Source organism: Calcarisporiella thermophila, assembly GCF_041956535.1.
Source record: "Calcarisporiella thermophila strain CBS 279.70 unplaced genomic scaffold VTP21scaffold_7, whole genome shotgun sequence".
Taxonomy (NCBI): domain Eukaryota; kingdom Fungi; phylum Calcarisporiellomycota; class Calcarisporiellomycetes; order Calcarisporiellales; family Calcarisporiellaceae; genus Calcarisporiella; species Calcarisporiella thermophila.
In genome coordinates, this window is record NW_027192197.1 from 695,129 (window position 1) to 718,079 (window position 22,951).

Sequence of the window (22,951 nt, forward strand, 5' to 3'; positions counted from 1 at the left end):
ATGCATGACAGAGCGACACCCTTAAAGAACCCAACGCTATATTGGAAAAGAAATAAACCTCCCTTTCAGTAATGGACGCAATATGAAAGGGAGGAATTAAAGAGAAACTATTCAAGCAAATAGTTTTTCCACGGCTTTGAAACAAATTAGTAATAAATACGAATGGTGAAAATGAGAGTCACAACACCTGTGATAGACATATTAGAATAGTAGTAATTATTTGTAATTTGGTCTATACGTCTGTTGATTCATTTCCCCCTCAATATAGAGCATTAGTCCGAGGAGGAGGGGAGTAGTCTCATTAAAATGGAAACTGAATATATTACTGATGATAATCTTAGTAATGGAAGTAGATGATTTGAAATAATCGATTTATTGTGCCAGAAAAATGATTTGATATCTTGGTTCAACATAGACGTCATTTTCATAGCCGAAGAATGAGCTGTCGTACTTGCTCCTTTTCATTCCGAGTTTTCTCTCGTGTAACCGGCGCTTCGTCTATAGCTGCTTTCTCCGACTTCTCATCCATTTCCGCTGCTTCTGTTTTCGGGTCATTGTTCTCTGCTTTGTTCTCCGTCTCCGTGATGTTCACTTTCGCTTCATCTTCATCGCCCAAATTCTCATAATACTCTATTGAGAAAATGGGTAATTATTTTACTCGCAACATTTTACTTCAAGTTGCGTAACCTACCTATTAAAATCTCCCTGACATCATCCAAGGACTGCTCTTTTTCAAGTAGCAAATTTTCTATTTGTCCTTTGATTCCATTGTCTTCCCAGCACAAGTAGGCAATCACTAGATCTGTCATTTGTAGAGTAAAAAGTCCAGCGTCTAACCGTCGAAGGAAGAACTCTTCGTTCTGCTCTTCATCGAGTTCTTCTCCTTCGTTTGCTAACCTCTAATATGTAACCAGAGAGTAAACATATGATTTTTTGAATGGAACCACAGTAAGTAAATAATTGCCTCCTTTTCCCTTTCTATCTCTCGGTCAACTACCGCAACCCGGGCATTATACCCCGCCCGAATTGCCACAAGTCGCTCTACCTTCTCATAGTTGTTTTCTATGAACTTATTAATAAGCCGGGTCCGCGCCTCTCCTCCGGGTGTTAGGTTTTTGAGCAAAGAAATGATAATGCACATGATGTGTTCTAAAATCTCGTGTCGTAATTAATATCCGAAGCAAATGAGCGGAAGTATCCCTCTGTAGTCTCACCTTCTTCCTCAGTCTCCGAGAAAGACTTGTATATTTTCTTATAATTCTTATAGCCTTTCTGCATAAATGCAGAAAATAGTGCCTTCAAGCCAAAGGCCTCCACGAATCTTTCACAATTGCGCGCTCCCTCTTTTGTCGATGTAGCATAATTGAGTACTTTAATCGCACGCATTTTAGACATATTTTTCTCTCTATTAAGAAAAAAAAATCAATCATATGTTAGAATGAGATATACAAATATTTGCAATTATTTCAACCTCATTAGAATAAGCATTAGTTCGATTCCCTCTCCGTCTAAAAATTTATCCTTAATTTCCGGCTCACCAAGAGCAGAACAAAGAGCATCGAACAGATTTTCCATCATTTCAGTTTCATCTGCGTCCTTAGGGTCCTTGCGTTTATATTGCTATTTGTGAAAAAAAGAACCATTCTAATCAGTACCACAGACTCTCGTATCAATAGAGCAAAGACACATGCATTGATTGCCATCAATAAAGCATCGACTCCACCCAATTCACCAAATTTTAACCGGTTCTTTCGACTATTTTGCAATAAAATAGCAAGTATTTCACTTGCATATTGACGATTTGAGTCGAATTGTCGCTTTTGTACCCGCTGGAGCAGCCAACGGAGAAGTTCTGTTTGCGTGACGACCAGTTCTGATATAGAGGGGTCAATTGAAGTCAGATTTTCAAATATCCCTGAAAAAAAAAGATATTAAAACATTGAATAATTTCAGGATCAAAATGACGGTCTATCATACCTAAGGTATTAAAAACTCCCTGATAATCAGTCGTCTCATTTTCGTCTAGCCTGCTGATATTTTGTGCTAATAATTCCAATCCATTGTTTTCAACCTATGTAATGAAACCCATTGGTGAAAGAAAACCATTTTAATATCTCCAAAGGTATATGTATATGTAAAATTTTGCATAATAGGGCCTTACAAGAGCTCGCACAAGCACTTTCATTGCCTCCTCGTTCTCTTCTTCTATCACATCCTCATCAGTTAACTCGTGTAAAACTTCTACTGCGTCAATTGAAATATCCGTATTCTCGTGGGAAAGTAATGAAGTCAAAGTAGCAATGGTTCCCAAGCGAACAACCTCAGGATAAAATTCGGGGACCTGTGTCAATACCATGAGCCGCTTAATCTCAACGTCAAGATCAGCCTCGGACTCCATAAATCTACAGCCATAATCGTTTAGAGAATATTACCATAGAATACATTTTAGAAAGCCTTTACCGAGTTGGGTCATCCGGATATTTGGCGCGAAGTTCCTGATTTTTGGTAATTGCCTTTTCGAATTTCAATATCATTTTTTTGATACTCGGCAGATCGAGACCTTCAGGCTAGCCACACGAACATTAATATTACCTAATTATACGCCGATGAATTTAAAAATTATTAATTCATACCTCTTCTTCATCTGCCGCATCCAATAATGATAAAATTCTCTCTTGCTCTTCTGTTAGTCCCGATCCATGGAATCTTCCCTCTTCTTCCTCATCATTATAGCCGCTTTCATAAAATCTATCATCCTCTTCGTTATCATTTTCGGTGCTAAAGGCTCGCCGTTTTACTTCGCGATCATCAATGTTGGGATCTTCAAGTTCAGTAGCGCTTTTCTGTTCCTTCATCATTCGATCGAGTAATTCCTTGTCCGGTGTGGAAGGAAGTTTGCGTTTATTGCGGCCGCTTGGAATGGCCGGAAGTTTAAAAAGGGAATCAATGTTCATTTCTTTCTTCGACCTAGTTGATTACGACTTGGTAATAGTTTACAATACGCTTAAAGAAATTAAATGATGATTACGTGACTTTGAAATTCTTTTGTATTATACGGTATTATTTAAGAAATACACTGTGTGTCGCGAAGTGTCTAGTTAAAAAACGGTGTACAGTGGAAAAATGATACGGCATAATTTTTATAAATCTTCTCGTTCCTTAGTCGCCTTCTATTCCGTTACCCTGAATGTATAATGTTGTTTCCGATAACTTCAGGGCTAAGAGGTTTTCAGGATTGAAAAAATATCACATTTTTACATCTTAGTAGTGCGATTTAGGGTAATCTCTGAGGATGTTGTAAAGGGGCGTGTGTAGCTGGACTTGGTGCAAGGGAAAGAGTCTCTTAGTCGAGGTTAATAAAGCTATCCAGTGCTGGCTTGAAGGGTCAAGCTTTCTTGGAATTTATTGAGTCGATACTCCGATAATTATTGTGACATTGAAAGCCTGAGCGGCGGTTTCTGTTAGGCCACTGTTTTCATCTTCAATATCTAGAGCTTAGGGGCTACTTGGGCTTATTTTTTTTCAGCACCGCTGATCCAATTCAAATTTTGAATCAAGGTTTTGCTTTCTTGTCGCCCTTCGTTCTCTGACTCTTTTTGTTCATTCTCATTATACTATTAGAGGGAGAATTTTGACATCACTGCCCATATTTTCTCCAGCTGATTTCCCCAGTACCTCTCCAAGTTCGCTCGTGCTCTAGGAATAAAACGTGAGCTTGCGCTTTTATACAAGCAATCTTGGATTCCTGTTGACTTTGTCCCAAATTTCTTTACAGAGGATAATTTTTGTTCGTCTATGCACAGGTTCCTTAATAATTTCTCCCTCTGACTCAGTCCTTGCGCATCTGAAGGTCAACAATCAAATACAATCACCATGCCTCCATCGCCAGCACTTTATAGATCAACTTCTCTCGATCTGGCTGAATTCCCAACCCATGATTTAATTTACATTCTCGCTGATTACCTTACCCGTATCACTCGCTCCAATGACCAACGCAATCAAAATTCGGGGTCAGGACGTGGGAGCACAGGAAGTAGTGAATGGTTACATCCTGCTTATACACGATTTCATGCACGATCTGTGCCTGCCATTGACATCCATTCGTACCTTGCACGTATCCTCAAGTATTGTCCATGCCCAAACGAATGTTTTCTTTCACTACTCGTCTATTTCGATCGCATGATGAAAATATGCCCTTTTAATCTCTCTTCTTACAACGTACATCGTCTAATTATTTCTGGAATTGTTGTATCATCAAAATTTTTCTCGGATGTATTTTACACGAACTCTCGATATGCCAAGGTTAGTTAAATTTTCCTCCGCACTTAATGATGGTTATTTATTTGTGCCCACATAGGTTGGAGGACTACCAGTCAGCGAGCTGAACACATTGGAAATAGAGTTTCTACTGTTATGTGAGTTTCAGCTTGCCATCACCATAGATGAGCTGCAGGAAAGGGGTGACCAGTTACTTCATTTCATGCGCCAAGCAGAGGAAGATCGTCGGATACGTAGCGGCTCCTTAAATTCAACACAATACTCGAGTGATGACTCTTCACATAATAGTGAAAATTCGCAGCACGGTCATGGGAGTCAAGGAGGTGGACGGCGGCTATCGTACATAGACCCAGTTGCAAGCAAAGAGCCCAAGCGGTCGCGGAGAAATACCGTTGACACTAACGTTTCAGAAGAACATCAAGGTACACCTGCAAATTCAGTGGCTCAACTACAACCTCCCCCTAAAGCGACAATATTAAACGCAGGTGACAGCGAAAGTGCAAGCGTATTAGAAAGCTCACCATGTGAGCAATCTTGTCGCTCGCATCCTCCTCCTCCGATATTTACCACTATTTCCAACAACTCTTTTATTCGTTCTTTTCCTACTGCACCTCCTCTTGTACATGAGCCTAAACATATTAGCCCATCCAAGAACCGCACATCGCTATTTTTTCCCGTGAGGACTTCTACAGCTTTGGCATCAACAAGTTCGGCGAATGCCACTGCGACTACTGATAGTAACAAAGGCCCACGGCGCCGATTCTCTGTTCCCTTTTTGGGGCATTTTTGGCCCACCGCTTCAAACGCAGTCGTTTCCCTTGCCCATGCTGCGGTAACTCCTGGAAATAATAATTCAGCGGCGTCTTCAAAAGAGGCACGTCCCCATGCTTTTGGAGGGCACGAAGATCGTGCTGTATTTGCCGACGGAGCTTCAATGAGATAGACCTCCCACCCTCCCCTCTTCGCTCCCAATCAACTTCTTTTAAATAAGAATAAAAATTGCCATCTTATCATGCAATGTATGTGTGTTTTTTGACATTTATGAGTGTTCTCTTTGCAAGATATTTTACCTTTTCCCCCTAGCATTGAGCCTTTGTACTCCTTGCAAGCCATTATATATTATTAATTTTTTTCTCTTTTTTTTTACTCTTATTCTGTAAGCATTTTGGAGCCATGCTGATTGTATCATATTCTTGTGTCTTTTCAAAAATTTCAAGAGATATAATTGAAAAATAAAAAAAATACAACTTTTCGAAAAATTAAATGTGCTCAAAGACTAATCGTACCAATCCAGGAATAATAGCACCGCACTCGCAATGATTAGAAATAGTAGTACCCATTTTCTTGTGTCTGCGTTCCGTTGGCGTGCCCTTGTGAGGTGTATGTTACCCTCCTGCATTCGCTCAGTGTTTGCAAGTGCTTCAGCATGTAATGTATTGATCTGTTGCGTCTGGACAGCGAGATGGCTTGCCAGCGCAGATTGAAGAGTTGAAACTTCTAAGAGTGCTCGTTCGGCTTCCCTACAATATAGGGAGGAGAGCAATGAATAATTTATTGTTATTCAAATGATTTCACGAAAAAAGACTTACTTGACTTGGTCAGCGGTAGTTTCCAACTCTCGCATAATTGCATCGTTTTCTAACTGCAGCAATGATTTTTCTTGAGAAGAGAGCTCTTCTTCAAACTCGGGATGTGAATCTTCTTCCTCAAAATTGGTTCCGTTTGTTGGAGTATCGAGGTTAGAATTTACAGTCGTTGAGGGTGCTTCAGTGTGATGTGTGTCGGAGTATTCCTGCTCGGCCTGCTTTTTTTGTATGGCGCGCCGTGCCGCAATCGAGCGGTTCAATGCACTGATTCAAGAAAGACAGAAAACATGTTCAGGTTTAATCTAATCTACATATTATTATATCAACAGTTAAATGTACTTACAACTCACGTCGCTCCAGCTGCTTCGACATTCGTTGCTCTTGTTGAGTCTTTTGAATATCTGACACCTCCATGAGCCTGTTATTCAAATACCAAATCACGCCCGTTCTGTGTGCCGTTAGCCAATCTTGCTCCCGTTCAGCACTGAATAGCGTCTGCGCGAGAAATTTGGCAAATTTGTTCATGGGTAAGTTTTTCATCTTCTCCTGTCGCAGCTTGTCGGCCTCTTCGAGCTCCTTTATCCGCTCCATGCACTGTCGAATCAGGATTTTTGCATTAAAATCAATTTCATCACGTTCTTTGTCTGTGAGGGAAGTCGATGAGGCATATTGGGCAAATGGATCTGTGCGGCTATTCGAGTCTATTTGATGAAGCTTCTCGGAAGATTTGGGCCCAGTGGATATTCGACCACCGGGATTAAGATAGGCACGTCTGATTTTTATAAGAAATTTCCTTAGATCTTCAATGCGTGAGACCTAATTATAGCAATGTTATTTTGAAATAAACCATATTCGAGTGAGTGATATTGCTTACGATTCGGTAGGCCTCATTCGTAAACGTATCATCGGTTATCCGACCACTCTTTTTTGGCTTCGAACTAGCTGCATTGGTATGAGAGGCATTTTTCTTTGTTTTTTCTCTCGCGAGACACACGGATCGGAAATCGCTAGTGATGTCCATCGCAATTGTATGAATGATCGTTGGGTTAAAAATTACGCGATTTTTTTCATCTCGTGCTAATGGCTTAGGCCACGTGGAACAGGATTTGTTGTTTTTCTCTTTTAAGAGCGTTTTTTCGAAGAGACATTAGTGATTGAAGAATAGCTTCTCTCAGTTGCTGTCCGTTTTCTACTTAGCGGTAAGTAAATGCAGCTTAAAATGTGAATTTATTTTATGTAAACACCTACAATTATCTCTATTGAATCGTTGTAATCTTCCCAAGTCTTCCAACAACTAATCTTTTCCTTTTCTATTACATTTAGATTATTGACAGAACGAATAGCAAAATTGCTTGCTATTTTGCAGAAATAATCACAAATCGCTGGATTGATCCAACCAATTGGCGATGTATCCAACGTTATAGTGCGAGATCTTAGCATTTGTTTTGTTTATATCTCCTTTACATCGCAATTTGTATTACCGTTTGTCCTCTTCGATCCCAGCTTGCGTTTGAGTTTCGCCGCTGGTTCACACACAAAGATCAAGCGTCACTTATTTATCGTCTGATAATATCGTGAGATCTAGTTGATAAGTGCAGCGACTAGAACATGAACTCACAACAATCAACTCAGTTTGTTTATAAGTACGATATCACAAGCTAAAATTTTAATGAACTACAGCAGCATTTTCTAATCTCTATTACTGTTGTGCCTTTCTCTGCTCATCATCTCATTTAGAAAAGCAACCGAGTTCGAAAACCAGTTGAAAAAACTGTATCAAGCAAAAAAGTTTTTTGACAAGGATACTACCATCGTTCGACTCTCGTAAGTTAATTCGCGTACAATTTGGTGACGATAAATAACAAGCTCCTTTTTACTTCAATAGGCTACGCGACACCTACTTGAAGATTATTTTTCAAGATTTTGAATTTGCAATATCAAAAGAACTCGAACAGAACCTCTGGCGCTATGTCTACTACAAAGTCTTCGAGGAATATCGCCGACTTCTTAAGGCTGTAAGCAAGGCAAAATTGCATCAATATATATATATATATATATTTATTTATATATGTTTTGCCTCGCTACATTGTAGGTTTCTGATACGTCAAGAGCGAAGTCGATAGAAGATCGCCGCATTCTTAGCTCTTTTCGATCGTTTGTACAAGATGCAACGAGTTTTTATCAGTCTTTTATAAGTCGGTTGGCGGCCCATTTTGATCTTGAAAAGGTGCACCCATATGTCCAAAAATTCGGTTCTTCTGATTCTGGTAAATGGTTTTGAAGTCAACACATGACTTCTTCAAGTTTTCATTTAATGTATCCCTTATAGACCCTCAAGGACGGCTGCCAATTACTAAAGGAGCGGAGGTCAATGCGCCCGAACCAGTTAAACAACGCGCTCTTTTGTCCTGTCACAAGAGCCTGATTTTTCTTGGCGATCTAGGTAATATTCAAATCTAGCTTTTGTTCTTGATTTTTTTTTACACTTATTATTATTTAGCTCGGTACCGAGAGCAGTTTAGCGATCGTCCTCGAAAGAATTTTTCAAATGCATGCGAGTATTATAACCAGGCCCATCAGCTCCTCCCTGAGAGTGGAAATCCTTTTAATCAGCTTGCTTGTATTGACTCTTACCACGGTGACGATTTTGCTGCCTTGTATCACTATTTCAGGAGGTTTGTTTGATGGGACCATTGTATTCTTGCCTTACTCTTATTAACTTACATTACTTTATATCGGTCAGTCTTACGGTCAAGTTCCCATTCACCAATGCTCGGGAAAATGTCCTTCTCCTATTTCGAAAGATGGAGAAATTATCTAGCGGTGAAGTTGCTAACGGAACAAATCAAGCCAAACAGAAGCGACTTCTGGTTGATATCGCTCGATTGTGTGGAAAGAGCTACATGAAAACTGAGTATGATCTATTACATTTGGATTGCAGTATTAAGTTATTAATATATTTGACTTTATAATAGTGAGGAAGGGTTTTTAGAGCTCAAGCAGAGAGTTTTGCCCGATTTTAAAGCCGGAATAGCATCCAAGCTCATCAGCAGCGATCAAATTGTCATGACATTGGCGCTGTATATGTCGTCGCTTCATTTGTTGAGCCATGGCATCCGTGGTATGTTTGGTTAATTCTCTATTATAGGAAGGCTTTTACTGATTCACCTTGGTTTAGATCCAACCAAACCGCAGCAGAGCAAAGATGCCAAAATTCCCCGAAAAGGAGACACTGAGTGGAGAGCATTTATTTTGATTCTGGAATTTTTCATTCAAATGTTCGGCCTCGCCAATGATGATATCTCTTCGATGGCACTCCAACAACCTGGCAATAAATCTGCGACTTTCGCCTCCATTGCACAGCTTCCGGCGCTCCGACTTGCTTCCCTCTGGCTGGTTTCGCATGAGGCCTATATTCGTACAATGGCCAGCTACGGGGCAGAGAAGAACGCTTCTGATCTCAATACGATCGACAAATTATGGGAGACATATGCTATCTTTGCCTCCAGAGTATGTGAAAGTTTCCCTAACGTCAATGCGGATACCGAGTCGACGCACCCACCATTGAAGGAGGATATTGAATTTTACGGATTTATACCGCTGGACATCGAAATAGATGAAGTGTATGCTGCCAGTGCGAAAAAGCTGGATTCTATGAAGGAGACCCTTGTTCGTTTGGCAGATATCGTGCAGATGGCTGTGAAATTCACAGAGAAGGTAAATTAATCTACATTCCCTTCATGTCAATCAAGACAAACATTTAACATCTTTCTTTTTAGGAATCGCCTTTCTTATTCGTGACAAAGAACCCTGTGTCCAATGCAATGGTGTTTTCGACCAAAAGTCCCGCTCTCAAACATCCACCCACCGCTGCACTCGTAGACAGCTCAGATAGTTCAATTGATCCACTGCTCAAATGTGCTGGAATAGCACATCTTGTTGATCACGACGAGGAAAACGACGAAGATGTCCTCTCGCTGATTAAACGCCCCGAGCAAGTGTGCGAAGAAGCTGAAGGCGACGACGAGGTGATTCTCTTCACAGGAAAGCACCAACCTCCGGCCAATACACCCTCTATGCCCACACAAACAGTTTCCGGTCTTTTGCCTCCATCCGCTCCTGCCTCCTGGATATCTGCTGCAGCTGCAGCAAAACGGAGTAGCGCTAATCCTACCTCTGTAGAATCCTTGGTTAACCAAGTTCTCACGGGAGGTATGTCTCTGAGGGATAACAGTAATGATTCAGACATGAGTGCTAGAACCATCGAAGGAGGCTGGAGCAGCTTCTCGGCAGGGTCTTCGCTCTATCCGCAACAACCTTCCTTGCCACTTCCTCAGGCGGTGCAAGGAACAAATGCTTTTGAAAGAAGTAGCGGGATGTTTGGACAATTTTCAGCACCACAGCAGCAACCACAATATTCTGGGGTCGCTTCTGGTCACGGTGCACATATCACGAACGACTCGCTGTTTGGCTCTGGACATCCATCAAGCCCACACATGACACTTGGCTATCCGCAAGTTCCGAATCTCCGGAGCTCTTTTGGATCCGACATGACCATGAATGGCTTATCCGCCCCATTTGGAGCCCAAGATTCGTATACATCCCCCCGTCCACCGCACCCGACATTCTCTAATCACCCACTTTCACAAGGACCTTTGAACGGACACATTCCACTCGGTTCCGCAGCCTATGCTGGCAATCCGCAGCGTTTACACCCGTTTTTTGCCGGCCCCAATTCTAATGAACCACCATCCATGACCAACACGTCGCCTCACGCGTCCTTTGTGATGGGGCAGCCGCAGACTCTTCTTGAGCAGCGGCAGCCTCAGCAATATCAACAGATTCCAGTTTCTTCCTCCTTCAGCTATGGGTTCTCGGGAGCTTTCGGCGAAGCTTCGACTAAAGATTCCCTGCGCTCCTTCGGCGGTGATCGAGGGGAAGGTGATAATGCCAGGAATCTGATTGGAAGAAGCTCATCCATAACTTCTTCGACTGTAACGCCTTCTGGCCAGTTGTTTAGCGGAGGAAGCCTGTTCTCACAGAGCACGATGGGAACAGGTCTCCCCGCTCAAAATCCTTGGGCGCGTCATCCGAATGCAAATCCAATGTGAAGACCAGTGTTGTTGGGATTTTTTTAACTTGACTAGGAGGAAAGTTGTTCCCCGCTCTTTCCCCTTCCCTCCTCTAGCAATGTTTTTCCGTTTTATTCCCATTCGCCGGCAATTGGACTACACGAGGGATGAACTGTCTTCATAATCGTGCCCCCCATGTAACAAGGAACATTGCACTGTTTTTGGATCGTCCCCTATGTCATAGCCGCTTTGTGGAATGGAAATTTGACTCGGTCAATCGCCTTGCTCCTTATTCTCCTTTTTTCTTTTATTTCCGTATCACTTCCCCCTCTTTTCAATATAAAATATGACTATTTTTTCCTAATTCTTTTCTCTCTCCTCTATGCGAGGTGCGTCAGTTAAAAAAAGTTCCAATCCAAAGAAAAGGTGGTGAAATTGTGTAAGAAAAATATATTTTTAAACATAAAAAACCTAAAAGAGACAAGAGGAAAAAGGAACATTTACTGAGAGGTAGAGGCCGTTGGTCGCTTTTTCTTCTCTGCTTCTGCCTCCTTCTCCTTCTCTATCTCAGCTACAATTCTCTCGACCTCCTCCATCTCCAACAGCTATAAGAGGGAAAAAAAGGCTAAGCTTGGAGTTGATATAGCTTATATATATGCAAACACACCTTGATTTTCTTGTCCATGCCCATCAACGCAATTTCTATGTTCTTAGCTCCCGTCTGCACCACCTCAAGTAATGACTTTACAGTGAGCTTAATTGCCTCCTCCCGCGAAAGGTCGTCCTTATAGTTCTTCTCGAGGAACTCGCGCACCGTCTTGGAACTTCTTCCGATTGCATTTGCTTTCCACGCGTTATAGGTTCCCGCCGGCTCAGTTTGAAAGAGTTTGGGTACATTGTCCGAATCAAATCCAATAATAAGAGTTGAGATGCCGAATGGGCGGACACCACCACGCTGTGTATACCTCTAAATTAAATTAAATCACATGTGCAGGGTCAATAAAGCAGCCTATTTCTATAATGCCACTGCAAAAAAAGCGTGAGAAAGAATTACCTGCTGTACGGTAGCAATATACCGAGTAATATACTCAATTGATACAGGATCTTCTAGTGTCAAGCGGTGACTTTGGCATTCAACACGGGCTTTATTCACTAACACACGAGCATCGGCATTCAAACCTATGGTCCGCCAGGACATAATTGAGTGAGAAATCGGAACAATCGAAAGTGGCAACATTGAAAAACACCGGAAATCGAGTGCATACCAGCAAAAGCAAGACAAACATGATCATCCAGCATACAGATTTTGCGAACAGTGCGAGGATCTTGTAGCTTCAAGACCGATTTCTTCTCGACACCAAGCACAACTACATCTTTTCCACGCACACCAACCTACAGAGTTGAAAAGATAAAAAAAATTATTCATATTTATTTAATCTGCCAACGCTTGCAAAGATAGTATCCAAAGAATATGCTTACGGCACAGGTTCCTTTGTTTACCGCCTCAAGAGCGTATTCGACCTGAAAGAGATGACCATCGGGAGAGAAAACTGTCAGAGCACGATCGTAAGACCCGGCCATTTTAATGTATAAGTCAGAGTTGAATTGAAGGAGAAAATAAGAGAACTGAGCAGGCGATCAATAACGCGTTTAACGAAGCATCGAATACGTGTGTATGAGTGCGTAATCCTAAGATTTATTAATTAAAGTAAAAATTGGTAAAAATTGGAGAAATCACCGGGCTGCTTCATCGGGGTCAGCCAAATTTGTTTACGTCGTTAACGTAAGGTCCTGGATCGAAATATTCTCGCAAAAAATAGCTCAATTGCAAAGAGCTAAGTTGAATTAACTGAGTAGCACTTAAGATTAGATAGAGGAAAACTTACAGAGTCGTTGGGAAGAATAATATATACATCCTACTGCAGGTTTGCGCACTTCTTTTATCCACTGCAATAGCATCAATATTTAATCTTGAATGCTCCCCCTTAGTAACAGATTTGGTATCTGTATTATATTATGAAGAAAACACAGAGGACTCTGACTATTTTCATTATAAAAAAATGAAAGTTCGACTCAATAATAGAGTTAAACAAGTTACATAAGTTATGCGAAAATAAAAAGAAAAAATACGCATATAAATAAGCAAATTATTGATATTAGAAAGGAAGCTATGGTTGATTAATCCAGGAAGGACGGCTCCAAACCAAGACTTTCCACAAGCCCATCGATATCCGATTGTACCTCATTAATGCCTAACAAAATCGTATTTGAAGGACATTGGATTAACTTGCTGTCATTTGTCGCACCATCATTTCCAAGATTAAGCGCAATATTGGCGGGGGACTTGAATGGCAGATTCTGTGAGCAATCGCTGTTTTCAGATGTAGTTTTAACAGTTTCGGGTGCCTCGCCTGTCAACAAACCATCTGGTTTGACGAACTGGGCTGCGACAGACATGGGGTGAGGGAACAAAGTAACGCCCTCCCCAAGACCTGCCGTGGCGAGAGACTGGGCTGGATCAGTTATGATTGGCTGTGCAGACGTGACGGGGATCATCACAGGCATGGCCATAGGAACGATGGCCGGATGGAACGCGATAGTCGTATTGAGGGTCAGCGAAGAGAGATTCTCAGCTGTAGGATGAGCTGAAGATGCTACAAAGTCGTTGTCTATAGGAAATTATGGGTAAGAATAAACTTAGTGGCCCGTATACTTCAACATGAAGGAAACTATCGTGCTTACTTCCAATACATGGATTTGTCGTATGAGTGTTGGGTTTTCCGCTGTCTTCGGGAGAGCTTGTCTGTGTGCAGCTTTCTGTCGTGATTGCTGCTAGATTACTCGGTTCTTGAGTTTTGGACGATTTGCGTGCCCTGAGTCTCGCCGCAGGGGGATATTGGGGTGAAATGTGTACGGAGGACGATGACGATGAATCACTGTCGGAGCGAATGGGGAAAGAGTGATTCGAATTGGTCGAAGCGGCTCTTCTGGTAAAGTAAGAAAGCGACGTTGATCCTGTTAAAATTCGAGATGCATTAGTTGCAAAACCAGTTGATGGGAAGAATATGTGAGGCACTACCATTTGTATCGGATCCGTTTGAGCTGCCCGAAGGCGTGCTGGAGAATGAAGGAACAACTCCTGGGGTCGATGAAGAAGCCGAGGGTGAGTAGGTATTAAGGGGGGACTGCTGAAGTTCGGTTGAGGGTGAGATCGAGCTTGAGCCCCTTTTAAGCATTTCCTCCATTTCCTCAGTCATCCAAGTCTTTGGACGTTTCCTGCTTGATTCCTCTCCCGAGCCCGAGTCGTCGCTCTCTCCTGAGAGTATTCTTTTGGCACCAGCAAAAGATATTTTATTCTCTCCGTTAGGTGAGAACACGGTACTTAGGAAGCTCAGGATCTTTTCGATCATCTCATGCTGTCTATGATTGCGTTCACGTAATGCTAACATTTCACTCCACAGCTGACGGTTTTCGTTCTTAATCGACTGGAGTTCACTGCCGATCACCGACTGATGTTTGCGGATACTATTTATAGTTTCAAGAATCTCGGGCAACTCCACCTCCGACAGATCGCGACCTTCCCCTGAGTCACGGGTGCGCTTGCGTGCAACCAGGCAGAGCAGATCGGGTCGATCGCGCAAGAAATTGGGATTGCTGAACTCCCAAAGCTCGCCGGACCCGTCTGCAATAAGAACCCCCTGCTGCAAGTGGGGGATTTTGTGGAAACCATACATATTGAGTTGACGCACGAAACTTGAGAAATTTGAATGCTTGAAGAATTTTGGCAGCACCACCCGCGAAAATTCGTCAGGATTCGTAACTATTGTAATCGGCATTAGAAACGTACACGCGTGTAGGAGAAAAATACTAGGATGAATTACCATAAAATGTGGCACCATCCTCTGACCATCGGATGAGGCTGTCTGTAGTTTTATCGTTAACCATGCTATGATTTACAGGAAAGAGTCTGTTATCTGGCGCCGTAGCAACAGAATCTGAAGAGAAAACACTACTCACTTGTACAGCTTATTCAGAAACGCGGGAACAGCTCGATTGATGACTGGGCGCATGGGTCCTGAGATTTGGCTGGGCGCAGTGAGGAATGGTACGCTATCTACTAAGGAAATGTCGCTATTATTCCCTGGCGATAGTGTTGGACTTTTTAAAGCGGACAAGTTGGAGGAGGTGCCGCTCTGTAAAACTGTAGGGGAGGTGGAGACACCATCCAAGATAGCCGGAGCAGCCGTGTTCACAGAACGCTTTCTTCTGGCGGCTCCTCGCGAAAAAGGCTGCCTAGCAGAATTCTTCTCCATGCTTCTATGGTTGCAAAGTTCTAAGGAATTTATTAATGATAGACACGTAATGAACAGAGCCACGTTCGTTCTAAAAATACATCCTCCACTCTACTCTGAAGCGTATGTAGGTAAATGCTTACATGGCTGTTGATACGGAATGCCAAATCGAGTGGAAAAAAAAAACACTTGATCAGAAGCGAAATTTTCTGATCAGCGTGTTGTTGCCTCAACGAAGTAAATCACTAATCTTAGAAAGATGTATCTTTCGGATGGCTGATTTTTTGATGGAATATGAAGTATCGAAGACGAAAATATAATGGGAATGAAAGCTATAATCCAATAATATATTGCTTTGCACCAGTGAATTAAACACCACGATTTTAAAGCGAAAAAGTAAAAGTCAAATAATAAAGTTATAGTAGAAGATACATTATTGTTTTAGCACTTTACAGATAACTTTCAAGTATATCGTGTGGTAAATCAAGAAACCCTCTTCGAATTAATTAGTAAAGACGAGAGGTTTTAGACAAAAAAGATGGATATTTTAAAAATCGCATTTTTTTAAAAAAAAAATGCGCAATTTTTTTTTGGGTGAGGTGAGAGGCGCAGCAAAAATGCGATATTTTGAAAATAATTTCCCATGAACCAAGGGGGGGTATTTGTAGCAAGATCGAAGATTTACGATTCGATGTATTGGGCAGATTTTTTATGATTATACCGTATCTCATAATAAACTGTTGCAATTTTTTAATATTTACTATTCTCACATTTCAATTATTTTGCCCCTGTTATTTTCACGTTTGACATTTCGTATAAGTTGGTGTAATTAATCGCTAATTGTTAGCGGTAATCATTTCCAATAGTTTGTTCCCAAAGCATCCGCCTGCTCTTTGCTGTGGCATTTGATAGTCTACCCACAGTCCCAAAATATTCCACTTGCTTTGCTACCACAATTGCTAATCTCTGTGCAAGTGCAGTTTTTAGCGTACATGCGCTTTGACTTTGCTCCATTACTCATTATCAATAATTCCGCAATAAAGTTGCCCATTGTGTTTCCAGAGCTCTTTGCACTTCGATCATATGAATAAATACCTTCATTCAGGCCCTTAAAGCAAAATTATTTCAAATCGACGCCGAATTTTATCTTAATCTTTCATAATCGATCGTACAATAAGTGGCGTTCTCGCCTTCAAAATTCAAATCTCTGCTACATCCATACTATATTCTTGGTGGGCATCAAACAATGGGTGCAAACCACAAGTCTTGAGCGTAAGCTCATATATAATCTGCGACTATCACCAGGGACGATTTTAACGGCTTAGAAAGGTGGATAAATTGGCTGGTTTTAAAACTGAATCGTGTATGATTTAAATATATATGCAGTTAGATCAGAAATGACTGCGGCAGCTCTTTTATCACAGCGAAGATACGAAATTGACATCTTCGACAGTTAGATAATATATAGAGCAGCATAACTACCTTCTGGCGCTCACAAAATGAGTGATTATGCGGACGCGCCGGCGGGATTGAATCGTAATGGGCTGATGATGCATGACATCAATGCCTCTGAATACGAATTCCCGTTAAGTAGGCTTCGAAAGACGATGCTTGGTACGGAAAAGAAAAATTAGCGATGTTGCTTTTCTTACCTAATTCTAAAAAAAAAATACATCTGCAGATGACAAGAAGATGCCACTCGTAATCGTTGCATGTGGCTCTTTTTCCCCAATAACCTATCTCCATTTGCGCATGTTCGGTAAAACTTCCTTCGTAGAATTCAGTGTCAACTTACTAATGTCTAGAATATAGAAATGGCCAAGGATTATATTGACGAGAGAGGCGAATTTGAAATTGTGGGGGGATATTACTCCCCAGTGTCTGATGCCTACAAGAAGGAGGGGCTTGCTCCAGCGCATCATCGTGTCAACATGTGTGAGCTCGCTATTGCACAGACATCCGATTGGCTGATGGTTGACTCTTGGGAGGCACGGAGGGAGGACTACCAGCGGACGGCCGTGGTGCTGGATCATTTTAACGAGGAGCTGAATGTTAAAGGCGGAGGTGTTTTGACAAGTAGCGGTACGCACTTATATCTAACTAAAAATGGTTCTATACATGGTTAATTTTCGTCTCGAACTTTAGGGGAGAGGAGATCAATCAAAATCATGCTTCTTGCAGGTGGCGATCTTATAGAGTCTTTTGCTCACCCTGATGTGTGGGCCCCCGATGATGTAAGCAGCGAGCTTTTCCTCTTCATTCTATGGATTAGAGGGCACTGACTGCGATTGTAATGTGTAGCTGCATCATATTCTTTGTGACTATGGGTGTCTCATTGTAGAGCGCACTGGCACGGATGTCTGGGGCTTCCTGTTATCCCACGATATTCTGTATGAGCATCGGCGAAATGTCTTCGTGATCAAGCAGCTGATTTATAACGATATCAGTTCCACTAGAGTGAGGCTGTTTGTAAAACGAGGCATGTCGATCCGCTACCTACTTCCCAACTCCGTCATCGAGTACATCCGAGAAAATAAACTATATCTCACATAGAGTTTCCTCCATGTTTATATTGCTTAGGGAAAGAGCTTGTTTTATTTTCACTTATTTATCATTATTTGTACGAATATAAATATGCTGTATATCTCCGAGGTGCAACATTAGACGAGGGGATCAGGTATTTATACATTAGCGATAGAAAATGGCTACAAAAATACAGGTTATATAGCTGGAAAGGAAAAACAAGGTCAAATCATATCTCAATGACCTCTCCAAAACAACTTGAGCATTTGGGTACCTCCTCCAAAAAATACAGTGCACTGATAGGATTTCTCAGCAGTGAATCATCGGGGGTTTTCTTCTTCATTTGGGAAACGTGGGACGGGGTAGGAGGCAAAGTCAGGGTGGTGGCTGCGGAAGAGGAGTGTCCCGTCGAGGCTGAAGAGGCGCGGCGAAAATGTTGCTGGCTATATTGCGGCGATGTGGCGGACGTCGAGGGCTGCATGCTAAACATCCTATGATGGCTTGATTGGCTATACGGGATCGCAGGCATGGAATAGCGGGACTTTCCAGTGTAGCTACTATAGCGTGCTATTGAAAGGGTTAAATTAGAGTTTGTAAAGCTTGGTTACTATGATGCGAGAAAAAAATAGATGAAATACATGAGACACCGGAGATCAAACCGCCTGTTCCGAGTGCCCTCTTTCCAGTCCCATTTAGTTCCACAGCTTCATAGGCACGCATCTCTGACAGCTGTCTCGAAAGCTCGCGATTCTGCCATTTTAGTGCTCGAATTTCATCCTGCAGCGCCTCAGTGGGAGCCTGTAGTGCGTCAGCATCTTGAGAGAGCTCTACCTGGCTGCTTCTGTCAGATTGAGCAGGATTTAGGTTTTTTCCATCAGATCGTGGGTCGGGTATCATCTTCTCACTGTGAACAATCGGAAGCAGGATTCCAGGCGGGTTTGAATGTGCCTCCTTAGGCATAATCGGCAGCAGAATTCCCTGTTCTTCGGCGGAAACGACATCGCCAGTCTTATTTGATTCTAATTGCTCGGTTAGAATACTGACCTCTCCCTCCAGTCGCTTAATGGCCTCTATTCCTTCTGTTCTTACTTCCTCCATCTTTAGCTTTAATTCTTCCATCTCTCTCAGCACCTCGTCCCTTTCGCTTTCCATAACATCTGCTCTATTTTCGGCTTCTGTCACGCGCATTGAGAGTTTAGCTACGCTCACCTCCGCGATATCCAGGTTCGATTGTAGTGAATCCCGCTCGGATAAAAGCTCAGCTACAAGATTCTCCTTCTTTGCCAGCGCGGCCATCGTCTCTTGGATTCGGACACTCAGCGCGACGTTTTCTTCGCGAAGAGCATCCGTCGCGGTGCGTAGAGAGTGGAGGTGCTCATTTTCGGAGGTTGCTTCGGAGAGCTTGGACTCGCAAATGGAAAGTGTTTGCTGGAGAGAGCTCAGGGCGCTCTCCTGATTTGCGAGATCTTGTTGTGTTTTGTGTAATTGGTCGCGCAAAGAATTCACCTCCTCCTCCTTACTCTCCACTAGAGTTTTCATACATTGTACATTTTCTGCCATTGCTCTATTCTCGGCACGACTCTGGTTGATTGTCTCCTCCTGTTCTTTCACCTGCGCCACCAGCTTGTTCCTTTGATTCTCGAGAGTGTGCAACGACGCCTCTCTTTCTTGTGACAATTTGAGTTGATCGCGTAAAGAGAGCAGCTCGGCCTCCAGTTTGTTGGAAAGCTCCTCGCCATCTTTTAGCCGCCTTTCTAATGTTAGCTTCTTAGCTCTAAGTTGTCCAATGGTCGCCTCACGAGCCTTCAAATTTTCTTCTAAGAGTTTCAATCTCGCTTTAATGTCCAGTGGAGCTTCTTCCTCCTAACACAATAACACATTTCATATTATAAAGCTTGCAATACGTTCAAATAAACGCAAAAACTTACCGTATTTGACTGCACGGATTTATCCCTTGCGTCGATTTCTTCTATTGCTAATGCATTTACTGCCTCAGTTTCATGAGGATATTGATTTGCGTGTGAGCTATTTTTTTCATCCTCGTTGAATTCTATACTCGATTTAGTTAGATGCATCTAGGACACACTATTATCCATGGGTGTTTCCATTACCAGTTGTGGTCGATGGTGATTTGCCGTTAGTAAATGAGGGTAGCATTAGGAGTTGAGGAGATTTTTCGAGAGAGCTCCGGGGAGAATTGGGCTTGTCCGCCACCGTTGTTCGGGGATCTACTGTGCTTACACTGGAGACCGATGCCAAGCTTGGGGATCGAGAGCGAGGCTCGTCTTTCTTTTTTTGAAACTTCTTGAGCTAGGGGTAAGGGGTTAAACGTGAGAATATCTATAGGAATAGCGTAATTTCATTTAAAAGGAAAACCTTTTTACGCGCCGCTAAAACCTTTTCCGCCCTAGCAGCATCACTATTTTGTTGAGGCTCCATCACTCCACAAAGATTTTACCGATTTCTCTGTATAGGTCTATATCAATTATCCAAAAAAAAACCTCCGTTTTATATCGGTGTGGTGTTCGCTGAAATTTGGAATCAAACTAATGAGTGGCTTTGAATAATCTTATACCATCGTTCGGTTTTTTCATTCTCCTCACTCCCTCTTCGATCCATTGTCCATTCCCCCCCCCCCCTAAAATAAAAAGTGAGAACAGCCGCGGAAATTGGATCTACATATCATCAGTCTTTTTTCATCTTATCCTGAATTCTCTTTTTCCTTATCTCTAATCAGCCAAGATGAGCTCAAGTTTCATAGGCTCTAAAATCAGTCTTGTTTCCAATTCATTAATCCGATATGTTGGCATTTTGCACGCGATTGACCCGGAAAAATCCACTGTCTCCTTAGCCCAAGGTGAGATCTTCTCTCCTGATTGTATTCCCTCTTAAAATGGTTTAAAATTATTGGAGAGGATTATTGCCATGATCTATTGCCATTTTTATTGCTTCCCCTCCCAACGCGTTATGACGCGTATTAGGATGCTGGTTTTTAGCGTTCTATACGGCGGTCATCCTTTTGTATGGATTGATGGATGGATGGATGGATGCGCATTTATATTCTTCTCTTATCTGCTGATGATGGAATGATGTCCATGATGACCATGCTGAAAATTTAGTGGCCATGATGACGAATCCTCTTCGTTATTCTAGAATTTTTTTAAACCTCTTTATTGATCGTGTACAAGTCATGTCCTAACCACTTATCCCTATTTTTAGTCCGCTCATTCGGTACCGAGGGTCGAAAGGGAAATCCGGCAGAAGAGATCCCGCCTTCTGATAATGTCTTCGAATATATTGTGTTTCGAGGCGCCGATGTAAAAGATCTTCAAGTTTTTGAGTCACCAGCTGCCCCGCAACCACAGCAACCCCAAGTCCCAAATGATCCGGCCATTGTTGGGGTAAGATCTAGTGGTATCACGGTATCTTGAATTCATCCATGTTTATGCATACGTACTTTTATTAGACAACAGCACCAACTTCAGCACAACCAGGCTTACAAGGGGGCTATCAACAGCATCCACCTATGATGGGTAACATCCCTCCATCACAGCCTTATGCACCTAACCCCTACATGGCGAATGCCCCCGGATGGCAGCAGCAGCAGCCACAAGCTTACTGGCAGCAGCCGCAGCATGCACAGCAATTCGGGGGCCCCGCGGTTGACGCGACTACACAACAGGTAATTATCAAGGGCGGTGTTTGTTCCGTTATGGAGCCCTATTTCTACGAGATGATGAATACTTTGGATGTATTACTCCTTGTCCTAATGATATATGAGGATAATATCTTCTACTGCCTTCCTACTGACCGTTTTGGATACTTGTTTCCATTTCTCTGAGTTGATGGTCACTGACCTCTCCTTGTTCTCACGCTTACATAGAACGTCAATGCGGCTGATGCGGACGAGGCAAGAAAATCGCAGGCGCCAACCGCAGAGTCGGTAGAACAGCTGGCGAAAAAGATTAGCGGAATCAATATGGGGAAGGAAAACAAAGGTGATTTAAGCAAATCTTCTAAAATGGTTCTTTCCTTGAGAATTTATGACCCTTTTTCCACCCAATAGACCAAGGCATCCGCATGCAAAATCAGAATGAAACCCGCAACCAGCAGTATCAGCCCTCGCATCATCGACGCGGCGGACGTGGGGGCCAGCGTCGCTATGCTCCACGACCCGTGAATGTTCCCACGTCAGACTTCGACTTTGAGTCTGCCAATGCCAAATTTGACAAGAGCGAGATTGTTCGCAAGGCTACGACGGAGACGGGGGGCCATGTTGCGGAGGAGGATGGGGCTGGCGGCCAAAGTAACGACGTAGTGGAGATCCCGTCGGAGCCCTTCTATGACAAGAAGAAGTCGTTCTTCGACAACATCTCTTGCGAATCGAAGGAAACAACACGCTCCTCGCAAGATCGCAGACAGCGGGCCAATGAGGAGCGACGACTGAACATGGAGACGTTTGGGCAGGCAGATGCCGGCCGCCGTGGTGGTTATCGTCGCGGCGGTGGAGGTCGAGGCGGGTATCATCGAGGCGGGTATCAGCGTGGTGGCTATCACCACCGGGGGGGTTATCGATCACTTCCATCAGCAGCAGCAGCAGCAGCATCAGGGAGGAGCGCATCGACAGAACGGTGGAGGGCAGCAGATTGCCAACGGAGTGGATGGTAACTAGAGAGGGCCTTATGCGATGAGCATACTTGTGGATATTTTTCATAATTTCTGTGGATATTTCTTCTTCATTTTTTTTTTTTTGACTGGATTTGTTTAAAGCTGCCAAAGTTTCAGGGTAAAGAAAAAAAGGAATCTATTCTCTCACCCCCTACTTACTCTTTTTTTTGCATTGGAGAGCGTGTTGGCTTTCTTTTCTTGCTTTCTCGTTAGCGCTTTTTATATATATTTCTTTTTTCACTTTTCCTCATTTCTGTGAATTTTTAAGGTGTCTTTTTGGTCTTTTTGTTCGATATGTTTTAGTAAATCAATGACTCGTTACTACCTATCATCCCTTTCCCTTCATCCCTTTCCCTTCATTCCTTTCCCATAGTGCCACTTGCTCACTAAAAGCTGCAGGCGTTATCGCCCACCTGCTTTTGAAGACCACGATCACCCAGTCCTCAAGTCTCACATCCTTTTCCGCTTCGAACTCCGAAATCGCGAACCATCTCGAGGACTGTTCTCTCGGTTTCGTGTCATTCTCACGGCA

The 22,951-nt window shown here is 42.7% G+C and overlaps 9 protein-coding genes across 9 annotated transcripts; 4 read left to right on the forward strand and 5 right to left on the reverse strand.

Moving 5' to 3' along the window:
- Positions 1–424: 424 nt before the first annotated feature.
- On the reverse strand, positions 425–2,954 carry VTP21DRAFT_10569 (uncharacterized protein; the record flags this gene model as incomplete). The annotated part of the gene is made up of 10 exons (XM_069389919.1): positions 425–630; positions 692–899; positions 965–1,149; positions 1,215–1,405; positions 1,472–1,620; positions 1,692–1,915; positions 1,978–2,071; positions 2,162–2,402; positions 2,461–2,567; positions 2,634–2,954. 10 exons carry the CDS (start codon positions 2,952–2,954, stop codon positions 425–427), a joined length of 1,926 nt encoding a protein of 641 aa, XP_069253192.1.
- Positions 2,955–3,873: 919 nt separating this feature from the next.
- VTP21DRAFT_10570 (uncharacterized protein) lies at positions 3,874–5,221 on the forward strand (the record flags this gene model as incomplete). Its single annotated transcript, XM_069389921.1, has 3 exons — positions 3,874–4,302; positions 4,358–4,700; positions 4,764–5,221. The coding sequence occupies 3 exons, from the start codon at positions 3,874–3,876 to the stop codon at positions 5,219–5,221; spliced, it is 1,230 nt and encodes a 409-aa protein (XP_069253193.1).
- A 333-nt stretch (positions 5,222–5,554) lies between these two features.
- On the reverse strand, positions 5,555–6,885 carry VTP21DRAFT_10571 (uncharacterized protein; the record flags this gene model as incomplete). The annotated part of the gene is made up of 4 exons (XM_069389922.1): positions 5,555–5,798; positions 5,868–6,128; positions 6,208–6,680; positions 6,739–6,885. The coding sequence occupies 4 exons, from the start codon at positions 6,883–6,885 to the stop codon at positions 5,555–5,557; spliced, it is 1,125 nt and encodes a 374-aa protein (XP_069253194.1).
- Positions 6,886–7,472: 587 nt separating this feature from the next.
- On the forward strand, positions 7,473–10,975 carry VTP21DRAFT_10572 (uncharacterized protein; the record flags this gene model as incomplete). The annotated part of the gene is made up of 10 exons (XM_069389923.1): positions 7,473–7,507; positions 7,602–7,688; positions 7,750–7,879; positions 7,957–8,131; positions 8,194–8,307; positions 8,365–8,539; positions 8,608–8,778; positions 8,840–8,985; positions 9,043–9,581; positions 9,644–10,975. 10 exons carry the CDS (start codon positions 7,473–7,475, stop codon positions 10,973–10,975), a joined length of 2,904 nt encoding a protein of 967 aa, XP_069253195.1.
- A 461-nt stretch (positions 10,976–11,436) lies between these two features.
- VTP21DRAFT_10573 (uncharacterized protein) lies at positions 11,437–12,517 on the reverse strand (the record flags this gene model as incomplete). The annotated part of the gene is made up of 5 exons (XM_069389924.1): positions 11,437–11,541; positions 11,604–11,903; positions 11,991–12,115; positions 12,202–12,328; positions 12,416–12,517. The coding sequence occupies 5 exons, from the start codon at positions 12,515–12,517 to the stop codon at positions 11,437–11,439; spliced, it is 759 nt and encodes a 252-aa protein (XP_069253196.1).
- Positions 12,518–13,114: 597 nt separating this feature from the next.
- On the reverse strand, positions 13,115–15,249 carry VTP21DRAFT_10574 (uncharacterized protein; the record flags this gene model as incomplete). Its single annotated transcript, XM_069389925.1, has 5 exons — positions 13,115–13,605; positions 13,679–13,951; positions 14,016–14,756; positions 14,818–14,882; positions 14,954–15,249. The coding sequence occupies 5 exons, from the start codon at positions 15,247–15,249 to the stop codon at positions 13,115–13,117; spliced, it is 1,866 nt and encodes a 621-aa protein (XP_069253197.1).
- A 1,478-nt stretch (positions 15,250–16,727) lies between these two features.
- VTP21DRAFT_10575 (uncharacterized protein) lies at positions 16,728–17,781 on the forward strand (the record flags this gene model as incomplete). Its single annotated transcript, XM_069389926.1, has 5 exons — positions 16,728–16,842; positions 16,910–16,987; positions 17,041–17,310; positions 17,374–17,462; positions 17,530–17,781. The coding sequence occupies 5 exons, from the start codon at positions 16,728–16,730 to the stop codon at positions 17,779–17,781; spliced, it is 804 nt and encodes a 267-aa protein (XP_069253198.1).
- A 199-nt stretch (positions 17,782–17,980) lies between these two features.
- On the reverse strand, positions 17,981–20,190 carry VTP21DRAFT_10576 (uncharacterized protein; the record flags this gene model as incomplete). Its single annotated transcript, XM_069389927.1, has 5 exons — positions 17,981–18,318; positions 18,390–19,614; positions 19,680–19,801; positions 19,863–20,061; positions 20,128–20,190. 5 exons carry the CDS (start codon positions 20,188–20,190, stop codon positions 17,981–17,983), a joined length of 1,947 nt encoding a protein of 648 aa, XP_069253199.1.
- Positions 20,191–20,493: 303 nt separating this feature from the next.
- Positions 20,494–22,419, forward strand: VTP21DRAFT_10577 (uncharacterized protein; the record flags this gene model as incomplete). Its single annotated transcript, XM_069389928.1, has 5 exons — positions 20,494–20,608; positions 20,971–21,152; positions 21,218–21,433; positions 21,635–21,749; positions 21,818–22,419. The coding sequence occupies 5 exons, from the start codon at positions 20,494–20,496 to the stop codon at positions 22,417–22,419; spliced, it is 1,230 nt and encodes a 409-aa protein (XP_069253200.1).
- Between the last annotated feature and the right edge of the window lie 532 nt (positions 22,420–22,951).